Source organism: Mycteria americana, chromosome Z, assembly GCF_035582795.1.
Source record: "Mycteria americana isolate JAX WOST 10 ecotype Jacksonville Zoo and Gardens chromosome Z, USCA_MyAme_1.0, whole genome shotgun sequence".
NCBI classification, from domain to species: Eukaryota; Metazoa; Chordata; class Aves; order Ciconiiformes; family Ciconiidae; genus Mycteria; species Mycteria americana.
Window position 1 is genome coordinate 73,691,974 of NC_134396.1, and position 18,967 is coordinate 73,710,940.

Consider the following 18,967-nt stretch of genomic DNA (forward strand, 5'->3'; position numbering starts at 1 on the left):
ATTTGAAGGCAATTACAAGAGCTTACCTATTTAAGACATTGGAAAGAGAAAGTACAGGAAACCTGTCTCGATTCATTTTAAGGCCATAATCTACAGGTCATTCAGAATTCTCTCAGGTTTAGCATGTGCCTTAATAGAATTCCCAGTACGTAGTGGCAAGATGAATGAAAATGGAACAAAAACTCCCATATACAAGAGTAATTACATTTGTACCAATGAATGCGTATCTTCTTCTTTTGCAGATGATTATAATGCCCTTAATTTAAATATAGCAGTCTGTATTTCTAGAAACTACAATTCCTTCTATCGTTTATTTTTTTTCCTAATGAAAGTTGAAAACCTGAATCAACTGATGAAACATGAAAGGTTGGTAGATAACAACATAAATCATTGACATCTTGAACTATAGAGCAATTTCAAGAACACAGAAGAAAAATTAGTATGTTTGGCCAGTTTTGTTTTACAGAAATTTGCTACATTTTATGTAACACCAGTATTTCAGATCATAAAAGTGTCAGATATTCAAAACAATCAAGAATACGCTTAAAACCAAACTTCATATTGGATTATTCACAGAATTAGTCAAACTGATATTTTGAGCTGTAAGGAAAGTTAGGTTCTCCTAAATCTAATTCAGAGGGATTTTAATAGTAATCAGTAATTTAGGGAACTCAAGTCCATGTTGATTCCTGTCAACTAAAGTGTTTCACAGTGGCTCACTACAAGCTTTAAGCCACAAAATATTGCCAACTGGAGGTGCATAAAAAATCTCATGCCTTAAAACCTGGTTTCCCCAGCAGGTAATCAGGAAATGAGATATGGTTGTAATGGGATCATGTTTACCATTCAACAATAGTTCAGTGCTTAGCAGCTTAATTTTAACAGGGCATTTTCATGAGCTGAATTCACCAGAAAGCCTGTTACCAGGTTTATTAACCTAAGAAAATGGTTAAGTTCTGATTCCTATCCACATTTTGAAAACACAGACTTCTTGGAAGACAAATTTTAGCCAGATGTAAAGCTTCCTCCTGAAAACATAGCTTTTAACTCTTTCGTGAATTGTTTTATTTTGCCTGTGAATTTTTTATGCCCTCATGCTGTGACGTTTGTTTTGCATAGGGTTTTTCTGAACCTAAGCATGGAGGCTTCCTGAACTCTGAACCCTGCTGAGCCAGGGCTGGTAAGAGCTGGAGATGGGAAAGACAGAGGTACTCAAGACTCGCCGAAGACTGTGAGTATCAAGCAGAAGAGTTCAAAGGACAAGCACCTGAAGCCAAAAAGTACCAACAAGTGAGGACACTGCCTTGAAAACACACTTAAAAGTGAAATACAGAAGACACCAAAAGAAGCGATATAGTATCTTCAAAAAATACGGTGAAACTAGTTATTTCTCCTGCGCTACAAATCATGCAAGTTGCAGGTGCCCTGTATTCCTGGGAATAATTTTGAAAGGAAGAAAATTCTAAAATCACAGCACATCAGAACACTTTGGATGACACCATCTAGCCTGGGAGTATAAGGCTGCATGTAAGCAGAAGTTTTGAAAGTCTCTTTATGCCTAGATCTGTCAGACCTTTAGATAATTTTTAAGTAAAAATGACACTGAAAGAAGGGGCATTTTCATTTAAGTAAAAAAATGCCACTTTGATTTCCACAGAGAGGAAGGTGGAAGATGACCAAGTGCAGTATAAACACATTAGTGTACTAAAACATAAAGCACAGGAAATAAATTAAAATAACGTGAAGGTACACTGCTCAGCATGATTTCTGACATGCTAGATGAACTAAATTGGTGCACTTGCTCTGAATGCAGTCCTCCTACATATGGGCATGTTGAATACACAGAAAAGGAGGTGAAGGGGCCATAGTAGATGTTAAAAAATATTTACAGTGACTAATTTGATCTATATCTTTAAAGAAAAAGCATGAGAAAAATTGCCATATGCTTTAATGGCAGCAATTCTTGGCAATCAGCAAAATACAGCTCCAAAATGCACAATGGTGAAATTCTAACGTGTCCACTGTATAGTACCATCTGCTAGATAAAAAAAAAGTGATAAAAAATTTGTGAGGAACTCCTCACAAATTATTGCAATTCACAATCCATGTTGCTCATGGGAGATTTTAACAATACAGATTCGTACTGAATAATGCAAACAGTCTGACACTGATGAAAGTGGCTCCCTGTTGCCTGCAAGAGAATTTTGTGATCCGGAAAGTAAAAACTTCAACCCCAGGAGAATCTGTCTTGAAAGCAGTACTTATTTATAGAGACTGCAAGACTAAGGAAAGCTGTAATGGAGGTAATCGTAACTGATAGCTTGAATTCAGTACAGAAGCAAGAAATAGGTTCAGAGAGTGCAAGAACAGAAGGAGATGCAGCTGCATCAAGGAAATGCTGAGGCCTTAAGAAATCTGGAAAGTAATATGGAATTAGCATAGTTTAGCTTTTGCTTTCAGAGGATGGGAAAAGGTGCTCTTTTTCCATTCCATGTTTACTAAACATCTGCAGGCAAATTTTGTAAATACCAGATGCTCAGTGAAGTATCTCTCAACAGGTTGATAAGCTTATTCCAGAACAATTGAATATGTTCTGAAGCCGTCAGTGCTCTTGCACTCCACAGTACTTTGAATTTGCCTCATCCTGTGCTTTCCAGCAATGAGAGCCAGCTGGTTTAAATATCATTTACGCCTGAATGGCTACAGATAGCAGTAGCTAATAAGAAAGAAAGAATACTGAATTTAAGTCTCTCCAGAAAAAAAACCAAGAGGTCAGGCCAGTGCTTCAAAATGAGAGGGCTATGTAAATAAAACAGAAGAAGGCCCCAAAGGAGCAGAAGCCTTGTGGGGGCATGAGGTGCATCAGGTGGCCAGGAGATCACCTCCATGTCTTCTGAGAACTTTACTTCACAGCTGAGCCCTTAGAAAGCAACTCCAAACCTAATCTTGCCAGAAGGAGACTCAGAAGATGGTCAAGGTGATCCAAATACGGTTCCAAGCTCATTAGGTGTTTTAGTGGTATCTTAGTACTCAGTTCCAGACAAGCCTTTCCCTCTCACTTCAGCTGCACTAGTTATTAGCAGAACAATAACTTGGGATAACTTGGGACTACTCAGAAGGATTTTGGGTGGGTGCCCCACAAGGCTCGCAGGACCTGGGTGTAATAAAATAGTTGTCTCACACCTGGAAAGTGCTACACATAAGATAAAATGGAAGGGAATTATTTAGGAGATTAGCTAAGAGAAATTAATTATGGTGGAATTAAATGGAGGAATTAAAAAAAGAGAGAAAACTTAGTTGGAGCATTAGGAAAAACAGTCTGACATAAACTACTTCAAGCTGATAAGTAACATGACAAGTCATTATTACAAAGCATTGGTATTTGGGATATACCAAACTAGTTATACTATTAGAAAATGCATCCTGGAGAACAAGCTTCCAATGACAGGAGAACAGACTGCATGATGTATTTTTGCCCTTTTTATTCTCGGTCTAGGATATTTCACATATTCTGTGATGTGGATTAGCAATCTTTGAGCTTTGTGAGGTAATTCTGCGACAGCAATCACTAATTTACATAATTAGCGTAACAGTATTTAATTATATGATTACTGTAAATATGTGTAAAACTCTAATGGTGTAATTAGAATGTGTAATTACTACTTGTAATTACGTAATTAGGTACGATGACATAACTAAACTTCTCATGAAAAAAAAAGAATATTTACAAGCCCAGCTATAAGAACTGGTATAGTGCACAATTATACTGATGGTACAAAAAGAAAAGTTACCATTTTAATGCTAGCTGTGCTAAAGCTAGCTCAAAAGTAGATGAATCCTAAAAGTTTGTGAACTGTGCCATAGTAGTGGGAGAATGCGCTGACTTTCCTGATCAGGGGTAGTTCAATGATTACAGTCAGTACAAACATTGTTCACATCCTTAATTTTCTGATAACTCTTCATATGCTTAGCTGAATGAGTATAAAGAGTGGTACAATGGAAGTATTCAAATATCTACATTGTGTAGCGTTTCCTAATTACTAATTTAAGTAATATATTACTTTTCTCTTAAGTCTTCAAAGCTCGTCTGTTTTCATACTCCTCCCATGATACCGTCCCACAGACACCAGATTGGTGGTACCTCCATATGCGTGTCCCTACCCAGAGGAAGTACAGAACAAAAGCTTTTTACCACTGCACTCCAGTGCTGCATTGCCATGCCCCCCTGTTTACGACACCATAGAATCAAAGAATCATAGAATGGTTTGGGTTGGAAGGGTCCTTTACAGGTCATCTAGTTCCAACCCCCCTGCAAGAGCAGGGACACCTTCCACTAGACCAGGTTGCTCAGAGCCCCATCCAGCCTGGCCTTGAACACTTCCAGGGATGGGGCATCCACAGCTTTTCTGGGCAACCTGGGCCAGTGTCTCACCACCCTCACAGTAAAGAATTTCTTTATAATATATAATCTAAACCTACCCTCTTTCAGTTTAAAACCATTACCCTTCATCCTCCCTGATAAAGAACTCCTCCCCATCTTTCCTGTAGGCCCTCTTTAAGTACTGGAATGCTGCTATAAAGTCTCCTTGGAGCCTTCTCTTCTCTAGGGTAAACAACCCCAACTCTCTCAGCCTGCACACACTTTGCAGCTGACAAATTAATAGTTACTGCAAAGCACATTTTATAACTCACTGTCCTTGATCTCTACACCAAAGCAATTTGACTGTTGTATAGAGCCTTATCATAATTATAAAAATTCTTTAACAATCAACAGAATTATCCTTTCAAATAACTTAGTGTTCTTCTCTATGGGCTAGATGACGGAGTCCTGGGTCACAGTCATCAGCATTTATCTAAAAAAGCATCTCCAGAAAGATTATTTGACTAGGTGATTGGCTTACCGGTGTAAAACCCCAAAGTATGACCCAGAAAGACAGACTGTAGATAGCATATTTTGCAATTCAGCAATGCTCTACTGACATTAGCAGAATTTTTTCACTATTCCAATATACTGGAAATTTCTATTTTTTGTACATATATACTTTCTGTTATATGCTCTCCAAAATAGAAATATGTATGTGTGTGTGTATATATATCCACACACATAAAACCAAATCCAGTATAATATATAATATATACAACTTCACATACAAAGTTTATTTTTAGCTATAACTACACAAAAATCTATAAAAAGAAAAATAAATATGAAATAACAGATGATGATCCAGAAAATGCAATGATCACTTCAAGTAATAGCTCTGACTACCCCATTTCTAGCAAAACAAGAGATTGGTTTTATGTGATCTATAATCTGAGCAGCGTTCATGATGCAGCCAAAAAACCAGGAGGGATAAACTCTGAAGAGATGGATGAGATTCCTGATAGAATTCCAAATGGTAATTCAATTGCACCTTATAAGGAAATACATGAAGTGATTCACTAGCAATTTTTCCAGTAAACTTTAATAAATGTTCATTTTTTACAAGTTCTTTCAGGTAGCCATATAGGCCTGTAAAATTTATCAAAGAAAATCTTAATGTTTGATTTCTCTCTAGAATTATATACACGTTATGTTGGATGCCTCAGATCTTTTACCTGTTGCATATATAAATCTGGGAATCCACTGGGGCTACTTAAGAAAATTCCCAGCTTGTCATTTGTGGTTATTGGTCCGTGTTGTTTTCTTCACCATCCTTCCCCATGCATCCACAATGTGAACAACACACAGAAAAATGAATCATATTCTTCAGCTTTGTTATGGTTTCATTTATTTAATATTCAACTTGGAACTTTTTTTTTTTAATTTTTACTGCTACATATAGTAGATCTTGCTTGAACTAGAAATCCTCTTTCTTGAATGTGGATGACTCCAGTATTTCAGGTAATTTGAATGTAGTATCTAATATTACAAATGCTAATACACAAATACTTTCCTTTTTCTCCTTAAGATACCAGGCTTGACATATCTTGGGACTATATTAGCTTCTTCCACAACACCATCATATTAGCATCCTTTGTTCGACTGAAACACAGGCAGTATTTCTTCTCTGCAGTATTTCAAATCCATGAGCCTCCAACATTTGTTATTAACTGTTACGGTATATTGCATTTGGTACGATAGCAGTTTATTCTATTTTGGTGTTTTGATCTTCAAGATTACCTAGTCTTTCATATGTGAAGAACTCCTTTGTAGTGACAGCTTTAGGAATCAGACCTTTCTAGTGCATTCATAGTCAATGTTATTGGTCAAATCATGCGAGATTGTTCCCAGGACAGATCCTGAAGGAATGCCACTAATGACTTCTCTGTAAACCAGTGGTCCAACTTTCAGAGGCTAGAGACATGTCAGGGAAAGTAACATATATTTTTGCCCTGCTCTTACACTTGTTGATATCTGTTAATAATTACTGTTGAAGACAGGATACTTGGCGAGATGAACCCCCAGCCTGAATCAGTTTTTGTATTTTTCTACTTTACACTATTTACTCCTTCCTGTTTGACTCTTAGATAATAATTTTGCATTTTGCAAATGTTTCCATCATATCAGATGCTTTACTTGAATGCATGACAGATTTGGTCTCTTAAATTTCCTCCATTTTGAAAAGAACAAGAAGGCTACTTTGAACATTATGTATTTGTAGACTAGAGAAATATTTCCATAGTACACTATACTTGTTTCTGCAAAATAAAATATTTATTTATTTTAAAAAGAGATATAAAAACATGCAATACTTACTCTGTTGGCAGTTTCTTCCCATAAATTCACCTGGACATTCACAGGAATAGTTGGCAACGAGATCTGTACAGATTCCACCATTCTTGCAGGGTTCGGCTTCACATTCATTTACATCTGCAGGAAGCACACAAGATAATGTCAGGATTAGTAAAGAGAGATTGTAATAGGAATAAGCACATGTTTTAAAGCACTAAAACACAACGTATTTATACAATTGACATTAGAAGACATACATTCTTTTGCCCAGCAAACATGCTCAGTAAACGATGTGATTAAACAGGGCGTGCTTTAGGAAAAAAACAAAGCAATCTCATATAAATTTAGTTAGTTTCAAATACCTACTAAAGATTTACTATGTCCCATCACAAAACAGAATTTAAAGTTTTGTTCAGGGATTTTCACCGGTAACTTCCAGAGGACATCAGGGCTACAAGTCACAGCTTGGCCTTAAATAAACAAATTCAATTAGTTCTAACAGAGTACTCATTAGTGATCCTTGCAACTTCAAGAAATGTAGCTACTTCTTTATCAACAGATGCCAGTTAAGAATGTCTCTCAGTTCATCTTAATTCATTAAACATCTAATTGACAAGGTTGTTTAACCGTCTAAAAAATTTCCTTTCTGTGCATAAATTAGTGGGCAAATTGAAACTAATAGCTTGATTCAGAAGCTTGCAAATTTTGTGAAATTCAAAAGACAGAAAAGGTGGTTAATTTCATTTGAGTTTCCCTTTCCCAGTACACTTTGTCAAATGTTGCAAGAATAATACTCCCTTGTGTTTTTCAGTGTAGTAACCTTCAAGTATAATATCAGATTCTTTTTCTCAAACACAATATATATTTTTCAGTCATCATAAACAGGCAGATGAAGGATAATCATATCTCATAATTAAAATTCTCCATCTCTGCATTTATGTTTATTCTGTATGGAGTAGAAACGTTGTATGGATTTTATATATAATTGTCTCAAAGGGCTGCATCAATGCATAAAGTTAAATATTTAAAAGATGGTAGCCCACGCTAGCTTCATTAAGAGATGAAGTCCTGTTGCATTAGACACTGTCAGCGGCAAACAGAAAAGCAGTCTTTAGCTTGTACTACAATTTGACTTCACTCAGTTTTGCTTAAGTGCATATTCCTTTTGGATACAGCTGCTGATAAAGTGGCACATATGCATAGCACAGAAATAAGTTCCAATGAGAAGACACTTAACAGAGATGAACTAGTTGCATTCATTGGTGGGCAAAATGCCCTACAAATTAACGCAATACTCCTCCCTGTTGTGCTGAATCTGCTTCTGTCCCCAAAATGCAAACCTGGTTTGTGCTGGCATATACAAACTAAAGAAGATGCTACATAAATGTCTAAACCTGATGTAATAAGGCTTGGGCAGAAGAAGCAGAATTCAGCTCTGTCAACAAAGTTGCTTGATTTCTGGTAGTTGAGTATGTAACTTTTGTACTTTCCATTTGATCTTTTACATTTACTAGGAATCTATGTACAAAAATGTCAATGTTTTAATACACACATCTTGCCTAATCTGATTGATTTTGTGATGTCTCCAGGGAAGTCTGTACCTCCAGTCTTTTCTGCAGATCTAAAAAGCTGTGTAGCTTTTAAGTTATGTGTGCAATCTATGTGAGGTAGGTTGAAAACCGGCTGAATGGCCAGGCCCAGATGGTGTTGATCAGTGGTATGAAGTCTAGTTGGAGGCCAGTAACTACCAGTGTAGCCCTGGAGCCAATACTGGTCTGAACCTGTTCAACATCTTCATTAATGATCTGGATGGTGTGGCAGAGTGCACCCTCACCAACTTGGCAGATGATACAAAACCAGGAGGAGTGGCTGGTACACCAGATGGGTGTGCGGCCATCCAGAGGGACCTCAACAGGCTGCAGAAATGGGCTGAACGGGAACCTCATGAAGTTCAACAAGGGGAAGTGCAAAGTCCTGCCTCTGCCCCTGGGGAGGAACAGCCCCATGCCCCAGTACACGCTGGCAAGCTGACCAGCTGGAAAGCAGCTTGGCAGAGAAGGACCTGGGGGTCCTGGTGGACAACAAGTTGACCGTGGGACAGCAATGCACCCTCATGGCAAAGAAGGCCAACAGCTTCCTGGGCTGTATTAGGCAGAGCATTGCCAGCAGGTTGAGGCAGGTGATCCTTCCTCTCTACTCAGCACTGGGGAGACACATCTGGAGTGCTGCGTCCAGTTCTGGGCTCTCCAGTATGAGAGAGGCATGGACATACTGGAAAGAGTCCAACAAAGGGCTACTAAGATGATTAAGGGACTGGAACACCTCGCCTGTGAGGAAAGGCTGAGAGAGCTGGCACTGAAGAAGAGGAGGGTCAGGAGGAAACTCATCAATGTATACAAATACCTGAAGGGAGGGTGCAAAGAAGATGGAACCAGGCTCTTGATGATCTTAAAGGCCTTTTCCAACCTATACAATTCTGTGATTCTGTGATTCTTTTCAGTGGTGCCCAGTGACAGGACAAGAGGCAATGGGCCCAAACTGAAACACAGGACATTTCATCTCAACAACAGAAAACATTTTTTTACTGTGAGGGTGACTAGGCAGTGGCATAGGTTATCCAGGGCATTTGTGGAGTCTCCATCCTTGGAGATATTAAAAAAACATTTGGATATGGTCCTGGGCAACTAGCTCTAGGTGGCCCTGCTTGAGCAGGAGAGGGTGGATGAGATGACCCCCGGAGGTCCCTTCCACCCTCAACCCTTCTGTGATTCTGTGATAATCTTCCCATTGCTGTGAACAGAACTACAGGGACCCACCTTCAGGTAAATGTGGAGACTAGTTTCAGTTCTTCAAACCAGAAAAATTTCAGATTTTTATACTAAAATTGATGATGGTTAATGATCTCTGAGCTTCTTTTTAATCCCTCATGTATTTCTATTTGTTGCCTATAAAGATATCACATACTGGACTCATAAAAATTAACAGGGTTAGCTGAACTTCTGTCTATTAAAAAGGAAGAAGAGGAATAACAGCTTAGTGTGTGAGAAATAAAACCTGCCAAGGGAAATGACCAAAGAACAGACCTGCTCAATTCTAAATTAAATTCTTTATATGTATTTATAAAATTTAACAAGATTCTTCAGCTCCCTATTTGCCTTTTTCAGCAAAGCCCATTAACCTTACGTTTTCATCAGGTTATTCATTATTTTAATACAGGCTAACACATTTGTGGGAAAAAAATATCAAGGTCACTGTGAACTAAAAAACATTAAGTGAACATATGAACATCTCTTACTTGGTGAAATAAAGGTAGTAATTTATCCTCTTAAAAGCTTTTCTGTGTAAAGATAATATCTTTTCAAGATATTTAAATTTTTCTAATTTGCCATTCATATTGAAATACGTAGAAAAAAATGCACAACTTTCCAGCATATTTCATACTGTCTATCCGATGATGTAGAAAACAGACTGAACCTTAAGTACCAGATACTTTTAAAGCAATCCTCATATTCAATCCCTATGGAGCAATTAGCTATGATCAGTGCAGAAGGATGGAAGTTTTTTATTATTATCTTTGTTACTTGTATCCTACAGTGATTTTTCTCCAGTAATTTGAGAACCTTTAGTCCCATCAGTTCAAACAAATATGTCATATTTGATGAATGAGGAAAGACTAGCTCATCGTAGCATCACGTTTGATACCAGAACAGACGTTTAGTTTGAAAGATAATGAACTGAACTGTGTTAAAGAAAGGAGCATAAATTCTACAGAATTATTTAATTTACTATTCATTATTTCATTTGATTGAATGTGCAGATGTAGCATATTTAATTAAAAGTGGTTCCTGCAAATTGTGGTCAGATTTTGTTCAAAGTCCTAGATGTGCCAATTATGATACTAAACTTTACACCAGCTGGTGTGTTTATTTCTTGTGAAACACGTATATTCCCTTTTAAACCTTGTCATATTGTCATGATTAGAAGTAAATTTGAATAGAAATTTTAAAATACCAGAGTTTCTGGAGCAGTTGCTCCTAAAGACAATAAAGGCTCCTAAGGAAAAGCTCTCTTTATGTTGTCAGATATGAATTCTTCACTAACTATGCAATCAACCTACCTATGCAAGGAGGATGTGCTTTTTATATAAATTAATTAATACAAAGTAAAATCACTGTAGGTTGCTCATGATTTTTCAGGTAAGCTTAGGTTTTCTGCCAGGTCAGATTTTGAAGTGTAGTTCAGATAACAATCTTACACACTGCAGTAACTAAAACACAGAAAGCTGGGTATTACCAGAAAATTCAGAGTTCCTCAGAGAGGGACCTAATAAGACTCTTAAATACTGAGTGAAATGGGCTCCTGAAGATGTTTAAGTGCCAGCACAGGAGAAGCCTGTATTTCTAGTGTCCAGGTTAACTAAAAAAACTAAACCAAACCAAAAAAACAACAACCAAAAAACCCAACCTCCCCCGCCCATGCCCAATCCCCCAAGATTTCTCTACTGAAGATGGATTCTGAAATTGATAGTGGTGCAGGAACAAGGAAACACAGACCATTTTCTGAAAATAGATTTGTTCCTTGAATAATAGCTTGAAGGGCTAAGACAGTTGATTAGGAAGTAAAGGTTTCTTTTTATGTTGAAGATTATTAAATTTACATTTCCTACCTTTAAGATCAAACCATAACTACAAAGCTATTAAGCACGCTTCTGTTTGAAGCACAGTCGTTGTGCAACCTGGAACAGAATTATGCTATCAGAAACTGGGCAAGTAAGAGAGAACTTCACTGTATTACATGGTGATTTGGAGAATCACCATGAGGCAGAGTTCTGGGTTTTTGTCCTTCTTTGCTGGATTATATATATTTTTTTAATCCTCTAGGTATTTAATAAAACATGAATAAAAACTAGTACCGTACTTGCAAACATAATATAATTAAAAATACATAATCCTCATTTTGGACTTTACCTGTTAAATACAGTCACATATGTTTTCCTGAAAAATTACCCCACATGAAATGGGTATATAAATTATGTAACTGTTATAATAAAAAATTTAACCATTACTTCCAGTAATTTGAATTCTTCAGCAAGCTACTTGGTATAAACCTGACTTTTTGTGATGAAGGGACTGATAAGCATAATCAGTTGTTTTTGCCAATGCAGCTTGCGTTTTGGCTGCAAATGCACACCAGTATCTTGTTCCTGTCCCCTGCTTGCTTGTTCTTTACTTAGCCCAAATTCCTGATTCCTGCCACCTGAACCCTTGTTTCTGATCCAGGACTACCTTTAGCAGTACAGACTTCCTGCTGCTTCCCTCCTGCTGACAAGCACATTCTTTCCTTATCCTTTGATTTTACACTCGTTTTGGCTTCCTGATCACACTTGGTCTGCTCATCTCAACTCTAAGTCATGTTTTTAATGAGTCTTCTATTTTGATAGAATGGTTGGGCCATTGCAGCCAGAGCATCTAGGTTCAAGTGTCCATACTGGAAGTCAACTTGGCCCTTACTAGGAGCGTTGATTAGACATAATCCAGCTATGCCTTACTAATATTGCAAATATATTTATTCCATAATAAAGTCAATTTAGTATCTAGAAAACAGATTGGAACAGTAGATCAACTAGTTATAACCTCTGTATCATAAGTGGCTTTATATGAATACCCACAGCTATACCCTGGGTAAAGATCAAGTCACAATTGAGAAACATGACCCCTCCACGCCACCCCCCAATTTTTTTTTTTTTTTAAAGAAAACCAGAAAACTTAGAGACTTCCCTATCCAGTTATATTTCAAAATAAAAGTTGTTGATAACTAACAACATCTTCAAATACCTTTACATTTGGAAACTGGTAAGGCATAAAGTGGAGAAACACGTAGTATGGAATAATTATCTTTTAGCTGGAGCTTAGTCTAGGCTTTTCTCGTAGTTGCTTGATGGTTCTTGATAGATTTTTTAAATGCATTATCTGTATTTTTTTCTTTATTGTATATTGATCCTGAAAGATTTAATTACATCAATAAGCGTTATATCAGTAAGACCACACAAAAGTGTATGTTCTTGCTTGCAGAACTTTATAATATCCTGTTACTGTTTAAACATGAGCTTCAGATATCCAAACTTTTCATTATTACTTTCCTAAAAAATAACATGAAAGTCAGATTATGTACTCTTTTTTGTTATTACAGATTTGTACCAATTCGCTCAAGCACCATATTTTTTAATGAAACATTAAATGGTAAAGATCCATTGAAAAGAATAAAATAATACCAGTTTTATTTGGGAAGGAATCTGACTCGAGAATCAATATAATTTAATATGGCTATCTTAACAGTGAGCTACTCAGTTAAATGATGAAATTTGAAGGATTACAGCAATTCACTGATAGAAGGACACATCTCCTTTAAGAGTAGGAAACTTTTGGTAAAATATTTACAAAAAAAAAAGTCATGAAAATGTTCTTTCTCATATTCCTGTGGTATACTAAAACAATCCTAAATCATAAAGGTCTCCTAAATGAGGACAACCTAATTATTTTCTAAAAAGCTGAAAAAAAAAAATTTATTTAAACAGAATGAATAAACATCACCAGAAAGTCTGCAAGCACAGGTAGATCACCTTCAATTTTTGGTTAAATTATACAAAAAAGATAAGTAATTGCTATGATAATAATTTATTTTATTACTGTTAATTATAGGTTTAAGAAAGTTTCTAACCTGTTCCTGAAGGTTCTGTTACCTGGCTGTAATTAATGTAAACAAAAAATAAGCTGTAACTTCAGCTATAACTCTTCCTTTATGTAACCAGGATTATACAAAAAGAAGCACTAATACATTAATGCCACAACCTTAGGGTGAAACAGTTAAAAAGAACTAAAGCACATTCCTATGAACTTTGGGAATTTAGTATATATTATTAAACCTGAGCTGGATGTATTCACTGTGTTATTCACCACAACACAGGACAGATATCTGTTAAAATTCAGTGGTTTGATTGCTTTTTCAAAGCTAGTTTCCTGACCACAAAAGGCTCTAAAAATGCTGTGCCAAATACCCTGCAGGAAACTTCAACTATAATGTCACACTGAAGTGATTCACTGTTCAGATATCCTTATTATCCGATCTTCAAAAAGGGAAAAAAACCAGCTTTACACTTGAGACAAAAAGGTAAAAGCTTCTTGCTCTCCCCACCCTTAGAGCCTAAACATTGTATTACCCCTACTCTCATTATTCTGTATAAAGTTTTCCTTCTCCTGCAAGTATTTGGTACAACATACCACAGTAAATGTCCTCCAGAATAATCCATCACAGAGCTGCCTATTAGAATTTTTCCTGAACCATTCAGTACAAATATTTCAGATCGCATTATTCTATTAAGGAGAAGGTAAGTCAGGTAAGAGAGGTACTAAAGTTGTGTTCTGAACCCAAAAGAGTAATTCTAAATAAGGAAACCAAGGAAATAAAAATAATGTCTGGACATAAGTCAGAACTTTTGGCTTCACTATGCGTGAATGTTTGAGATAACCTCGTAACCAGCAATATACCTTAATGTCTAAACACATAACAAAATGAATTTTGCAAAGAGTTCAGTTGCTCCTACCTAGAATTCTGTCAGAAACTGCCTCTTAAGCATCCTTCCTAATAGAACATGCTTGCCCTTCAAAGCAATTTTATGTCCTCTTAGGCTTCTTTAGACTAATTTATACTTTTTTCATTAAGTCTCTGTCACAAGCTCTCTTAAAAAAAAAAAAAAGAAGAAAAAAAAGATGCTACTTGTAAACACTGATCTTTTTCCTTAGTTTGGAAAAAATCATGTGTTATTTCCATTTCTAGTGGTTTCTGAAATAATTTTAGGTCAACTTGTTCCAAGAAAAATTGGAACATATAGCTGTGATTCTGAGTTCACTTTGATTAGTAAAGAAATCTGAGTTCTGAGAAACTGAAAATGAAATAATATTTTGAAGGTTTTTTAAATGACATTTTCTTAAATTTTATGTGCCAAGTAAAATCTTTAATTTTGACAAAACAGCATTTTTATTATGATTAATTTTTTTCCCCACCAGTTCATTTATCATCTTTTCCACCTGTAATTTACACCTCTGTTCAAAGTAATCCTGTTATAGTAGGAGTGAATTTGTTGTACCATCTACCTGTAACATGACATTTTAAAATAGATTTATTACCTATAGCATTTTCTTGGCTTTCTTCATGTTCTATATTGGCATTTCCCCTATGCAACCCTCACTTAAACAAAAATTTCCAAATTCAATTTAAAGTTTTCAAGACACTTATGAATACATTTCTATACAATAGTAACTCTAACCACAGTTTTCAGAATGCTAAGATTAACTGTAGAATTATTAGAAAAATAATAATAAATAAAATTATCAAGAAAGAGACCCAATGAAATATTTTGAAGAATACTGTTCTTCTTTTGGCACTTTGAATTAAGGCCAGGAAAAAAAAATATTCAATTTAAGAATTGCTAGGAACCTACAGGGGCAACCTCTATGAACACTGTAAAGTTTATGCGTCACTCCAATGTACACATTTAGCATTTTATGTGCTATTGTCCTGGTTTCAGCTGGGATAGAGTTAATTTTCTTCCCAGTAGCTGGTATAGTGCTGTGTTTTGCATTTAGTATGAGAATAGTGCTGATAACACACTGATGGTTTAGTTGTTGCTGAGCGGTGCTTACACCAGGCAAGGACTTTTCAGCTTCCCCTGCTCTGCCCAGTGCACAAGAAGCTGGGAGGGGGCACAGCCAGGACAGCTGACCCCAGCTGGCCAAAGGGCTATGCCATACCATATGGCGTCATGGGCAGTATAGAAACTGGGGGAGATGGCCAGGGGCAGCGATCGCTGCTCGGGGATGGGCTGGGCATCGGTCAGCGGGTGGTGAGCGGTTGCAGCACCTGGGTTTTTTTTCCCTGGGTTTTTTCCCTCTCTCTGTCTCATTGTTTTCCTTTTCATTACTTCTTCTTCTTCTTCTTCTTCTTCTCCTTCTTCTTCTTCTTCTTCTTCTTCTTCTTCTTCTTCTTGTTATTATTATTATTTTTTATTATTATTATTATTATTATTATTATTATTATTATTATTATTATTATTATTATTATTATTATTATTATTATTATTATTATTATTTCCCCCCCATTATTAAACTGTTCTTATCTCAACCCACGAGTTTTCCTACTTTTACTCTTCCAATTCTCTCCCCCATCCCACCTGGGGGGAGGGTGAGCGAGCAGCTGGGTGGGGCTCAGTTGCCGACTGAAGCTAAACCATGACAGCTATGCACATTTTATAATGTGCAGGTTTTCCAGCACGAGAGGAAATAATAATTATTTCTATATTTTTATACTCCAAACGTTGTTTTCAATTGTTTTTCTTAGATACTTATTGGAAACTATGTAAAAGAATAGTGAGATTACAGAATTAATTTAATAAAAATCTAATGGGAGCTTCTAGAGAGAGTATAAAGGTGCCTGTGGACTTTGAGCAGATTCTAAATAAGGTAGGGCTCTACAGGAATCTTTGCCACAGTAACTATATATCTTGTTGCGTTCACAGCAATTTTTGTGGCTTTATTTTCATACTTTTTTGTGTATATTGAGGATACTTTTTTATCCTTATTTCTGTTTTGAAAACTCCCATAAAATAAATGAGAAAACTGACTATTGCTTTGATCATACAATGAAATTTGAATCCACACAGCTGCCTACTGCCTTCCTTGCAAAATTTTTATCTTTTAGCTATAGCCACTAAAAAGTTATTATAATTTTCTCTGTGTAGTTACACTTCCAACACTGGACTTTGTCAGTATTTCCTGATGTTCTATTTACCTGTTTAAATGCAGATTTAATGGCTTTTCATCCAAGGTAATTTAAATTTAATAGAATTTTGGAGTATCATTCCCAGGACCTTTCTTATTAGTTTTAAAAGAGTTAGTACTTTAAAAGTTTTTATATAAATTGAAGCAGATTTTTCATTTTTAATTACTTTTAATGTATACTGGCATGGAAACCTTCATCCCATTAAGTAACTTACCATTTAATTTTACACTGTAGAAACATGTCTTCAGGGCAACAATTCCTATCATTTCCAATGACCCTTATTAAAATAATTGGCTATTTATATAACAAGTATTTGACAAATCATTTTAACTGTAGTTGAGAAAAAAAAATCTTATTAAAAACTGACTCAACTTGTGAATCATTTTTTATTTAAAGCAATGTTCCAAAAATCTCAACTTCACAAGTAAACTTAAATTATCCAGGATGAGAATGTAACCTCTAACTGGATTATTTGTGAAAATACTGTAGGCGGGCTCATGGCAAGAAGTCCAATTATTTTCAAAGCAAATTTGAACCCAGATCAGTAAACTAGGGTCTTTCCCTTCACATATCCCAAAATAATTGTATTCTTTCAAAATGTAGTTGTTTATGCATTTCAGGATAGAGTGAGTGTAGGATATATCTTTTTCACATGAGTACAGTTATGGCATGTGTTTTGAAAAATGTTGTTAGACCAACAAGTCCTGGAGGATATGATGATAGATGTTCTAAAATGACTAAAACAGATGGTTATATTTGTTCATATGTCTGATTTTTATATACATGGGATGAAGTGTATTCCTTTATGGCCAATCTATATACATCTCATTTAAGCTCTCATAAAAAGTTGTCCGTGGGACTTCAGTGTACTTATGTTGCATAAGTGCACATAAATGTGCTGTGTAAAGGTCACTTCTACTCTTTGCTAATACATTTCAAATTCATACTCTTAGTTGCTCATAAATATATGCATGTTTTACTGTTTATGAATCTAATTGCTAGATTTAATTACAGAAATAATCTAGCACTGTAAATTGGAGAATGGGTTAGATCTTTCAGCACAGTTCTCTAACCTTTTTTCCCCTCTAGTGGCTGTGGAGTACCACATTTTATTACATGTAACATACAGGGACACATATTAGATTAAGAGCACATTTATAAATCACTTAAGAGTTATGGAGGGTTAATAAAGGAATAGATGGCTTAATACATGATTAACCAAATGTCTGTAATTCACTATAGCAAATCACTATGTTCATTATAACCACAGGTATATCCTTAGTCCTATAAGGATTATACATTTGCTTATAGAACATGTACACAAACATAAGAACAAGAGGAAAGACCTGGGCAACTACAAGCTGGTCAGTCTCATCTCAGTCCCTGGGAACGTGATGAAGAAAGCCATCCTGGAAACTGTTTTCCAACATATGAAGGAGAAGATGGTGATGCAAAGTAGTCAGCATGGATTATGAGGGAGAAACCATGCTTGATCAAGCTGACAGCCTTCTACAATGAGGTCACAGGGTCAGTGGATGGAGGTGAGCAGTGAAGTTCACCTCAAGTTCAGTAAGACTTTTAACGCTGTCTCCCATAACATACTCATAGGCAGGCTGACAGTGTGCAGGTTAGATAAGTAGACAGGGAGGTGGGTTAAAAACCAGCTGAATGACTCGGCCCAGAGGGTGGTGATCAGTGGTATGAAGTCTAGTTGGAGGCAAATCACTGGTGGTGCACCCCAGGGGTCAATAGCGGGGCCAACACTGTTCAACGTCTCCACTAATGACCCAGACACCGGGACAGGGTACACCCTCACCAACTTGGCAGATGATACAAAACCAGGAGGAGTGGCTGGTACACCAGATGGGTGTGTGGCCACCCAGAGGGACCTCAACAGGCTGCAGAAATGGGCTGAACGGGAACCTCATGAAGTTCAACAAGGGGAAGTGCAAAGTCCTGCCTCTGCCCCTGGGGAGGAACAGCCCCATGCCCCAGTACACGCTGGCAAGCCGACCAGCTGGAAAGCAGCTTGGCAGAGAAGGACCTGGGGGTCCTGGTGGACAACAAGTTGACCGTGGGACAGCAATGCACCCTCATGGCAAAGAAGGCCAACAGCTTCCTGGGCTGTATTAGGCAGAGCATTGCCAGCAGGTTGAGGCAGGTGATCCTTCCTCTCTACTCAGCACTGGGGAGACACAGAATCATAGAATGGTTTGGGTTGGAAGGGAACTTCAAACACCATTCAGTTCCAACCCCCCTGCCATGGGTAGGCACATCTTTCACTAGAACAGGTTTCTCAAAGCCCCATCCAACCTGACTGTGAACACTTCCAGGCATGGGACATCTGGAGTGCTGTGTCCAGTGCTGGGCTTCCCACTATTAAAAAGACATGGACTTTTTGGAGTCAGTCCAGCGCAGGGC

General features: G+C 36.9%; 1 protein-coding gene across 2 annotated transcripts in view; it reads right to left on the reverse strand.

Annotated features, from left to right (window-relative positions):
- The window catches only part of EDIL3 (EGF like repeats and discoidin domains 3), a 262,102-nt gene that overhangs the window by 99,889 nt on the left and 143,246 nt on the right, over window positions 1-18,967 (reverse strand). For both annotated transcript variants that reach the window (XM_075527316.1, XM_075527315.1), the window contains one exon: window positions 6,737-6,850. In XM_075527316.1, the coding sequence (XP_075383431.1) occupies window positions 6,737-6,850 (114 nt within the window). The remainder of the gene's footprint in view (window positions 1-6,736; window positions 6,851-18,967) is intronic.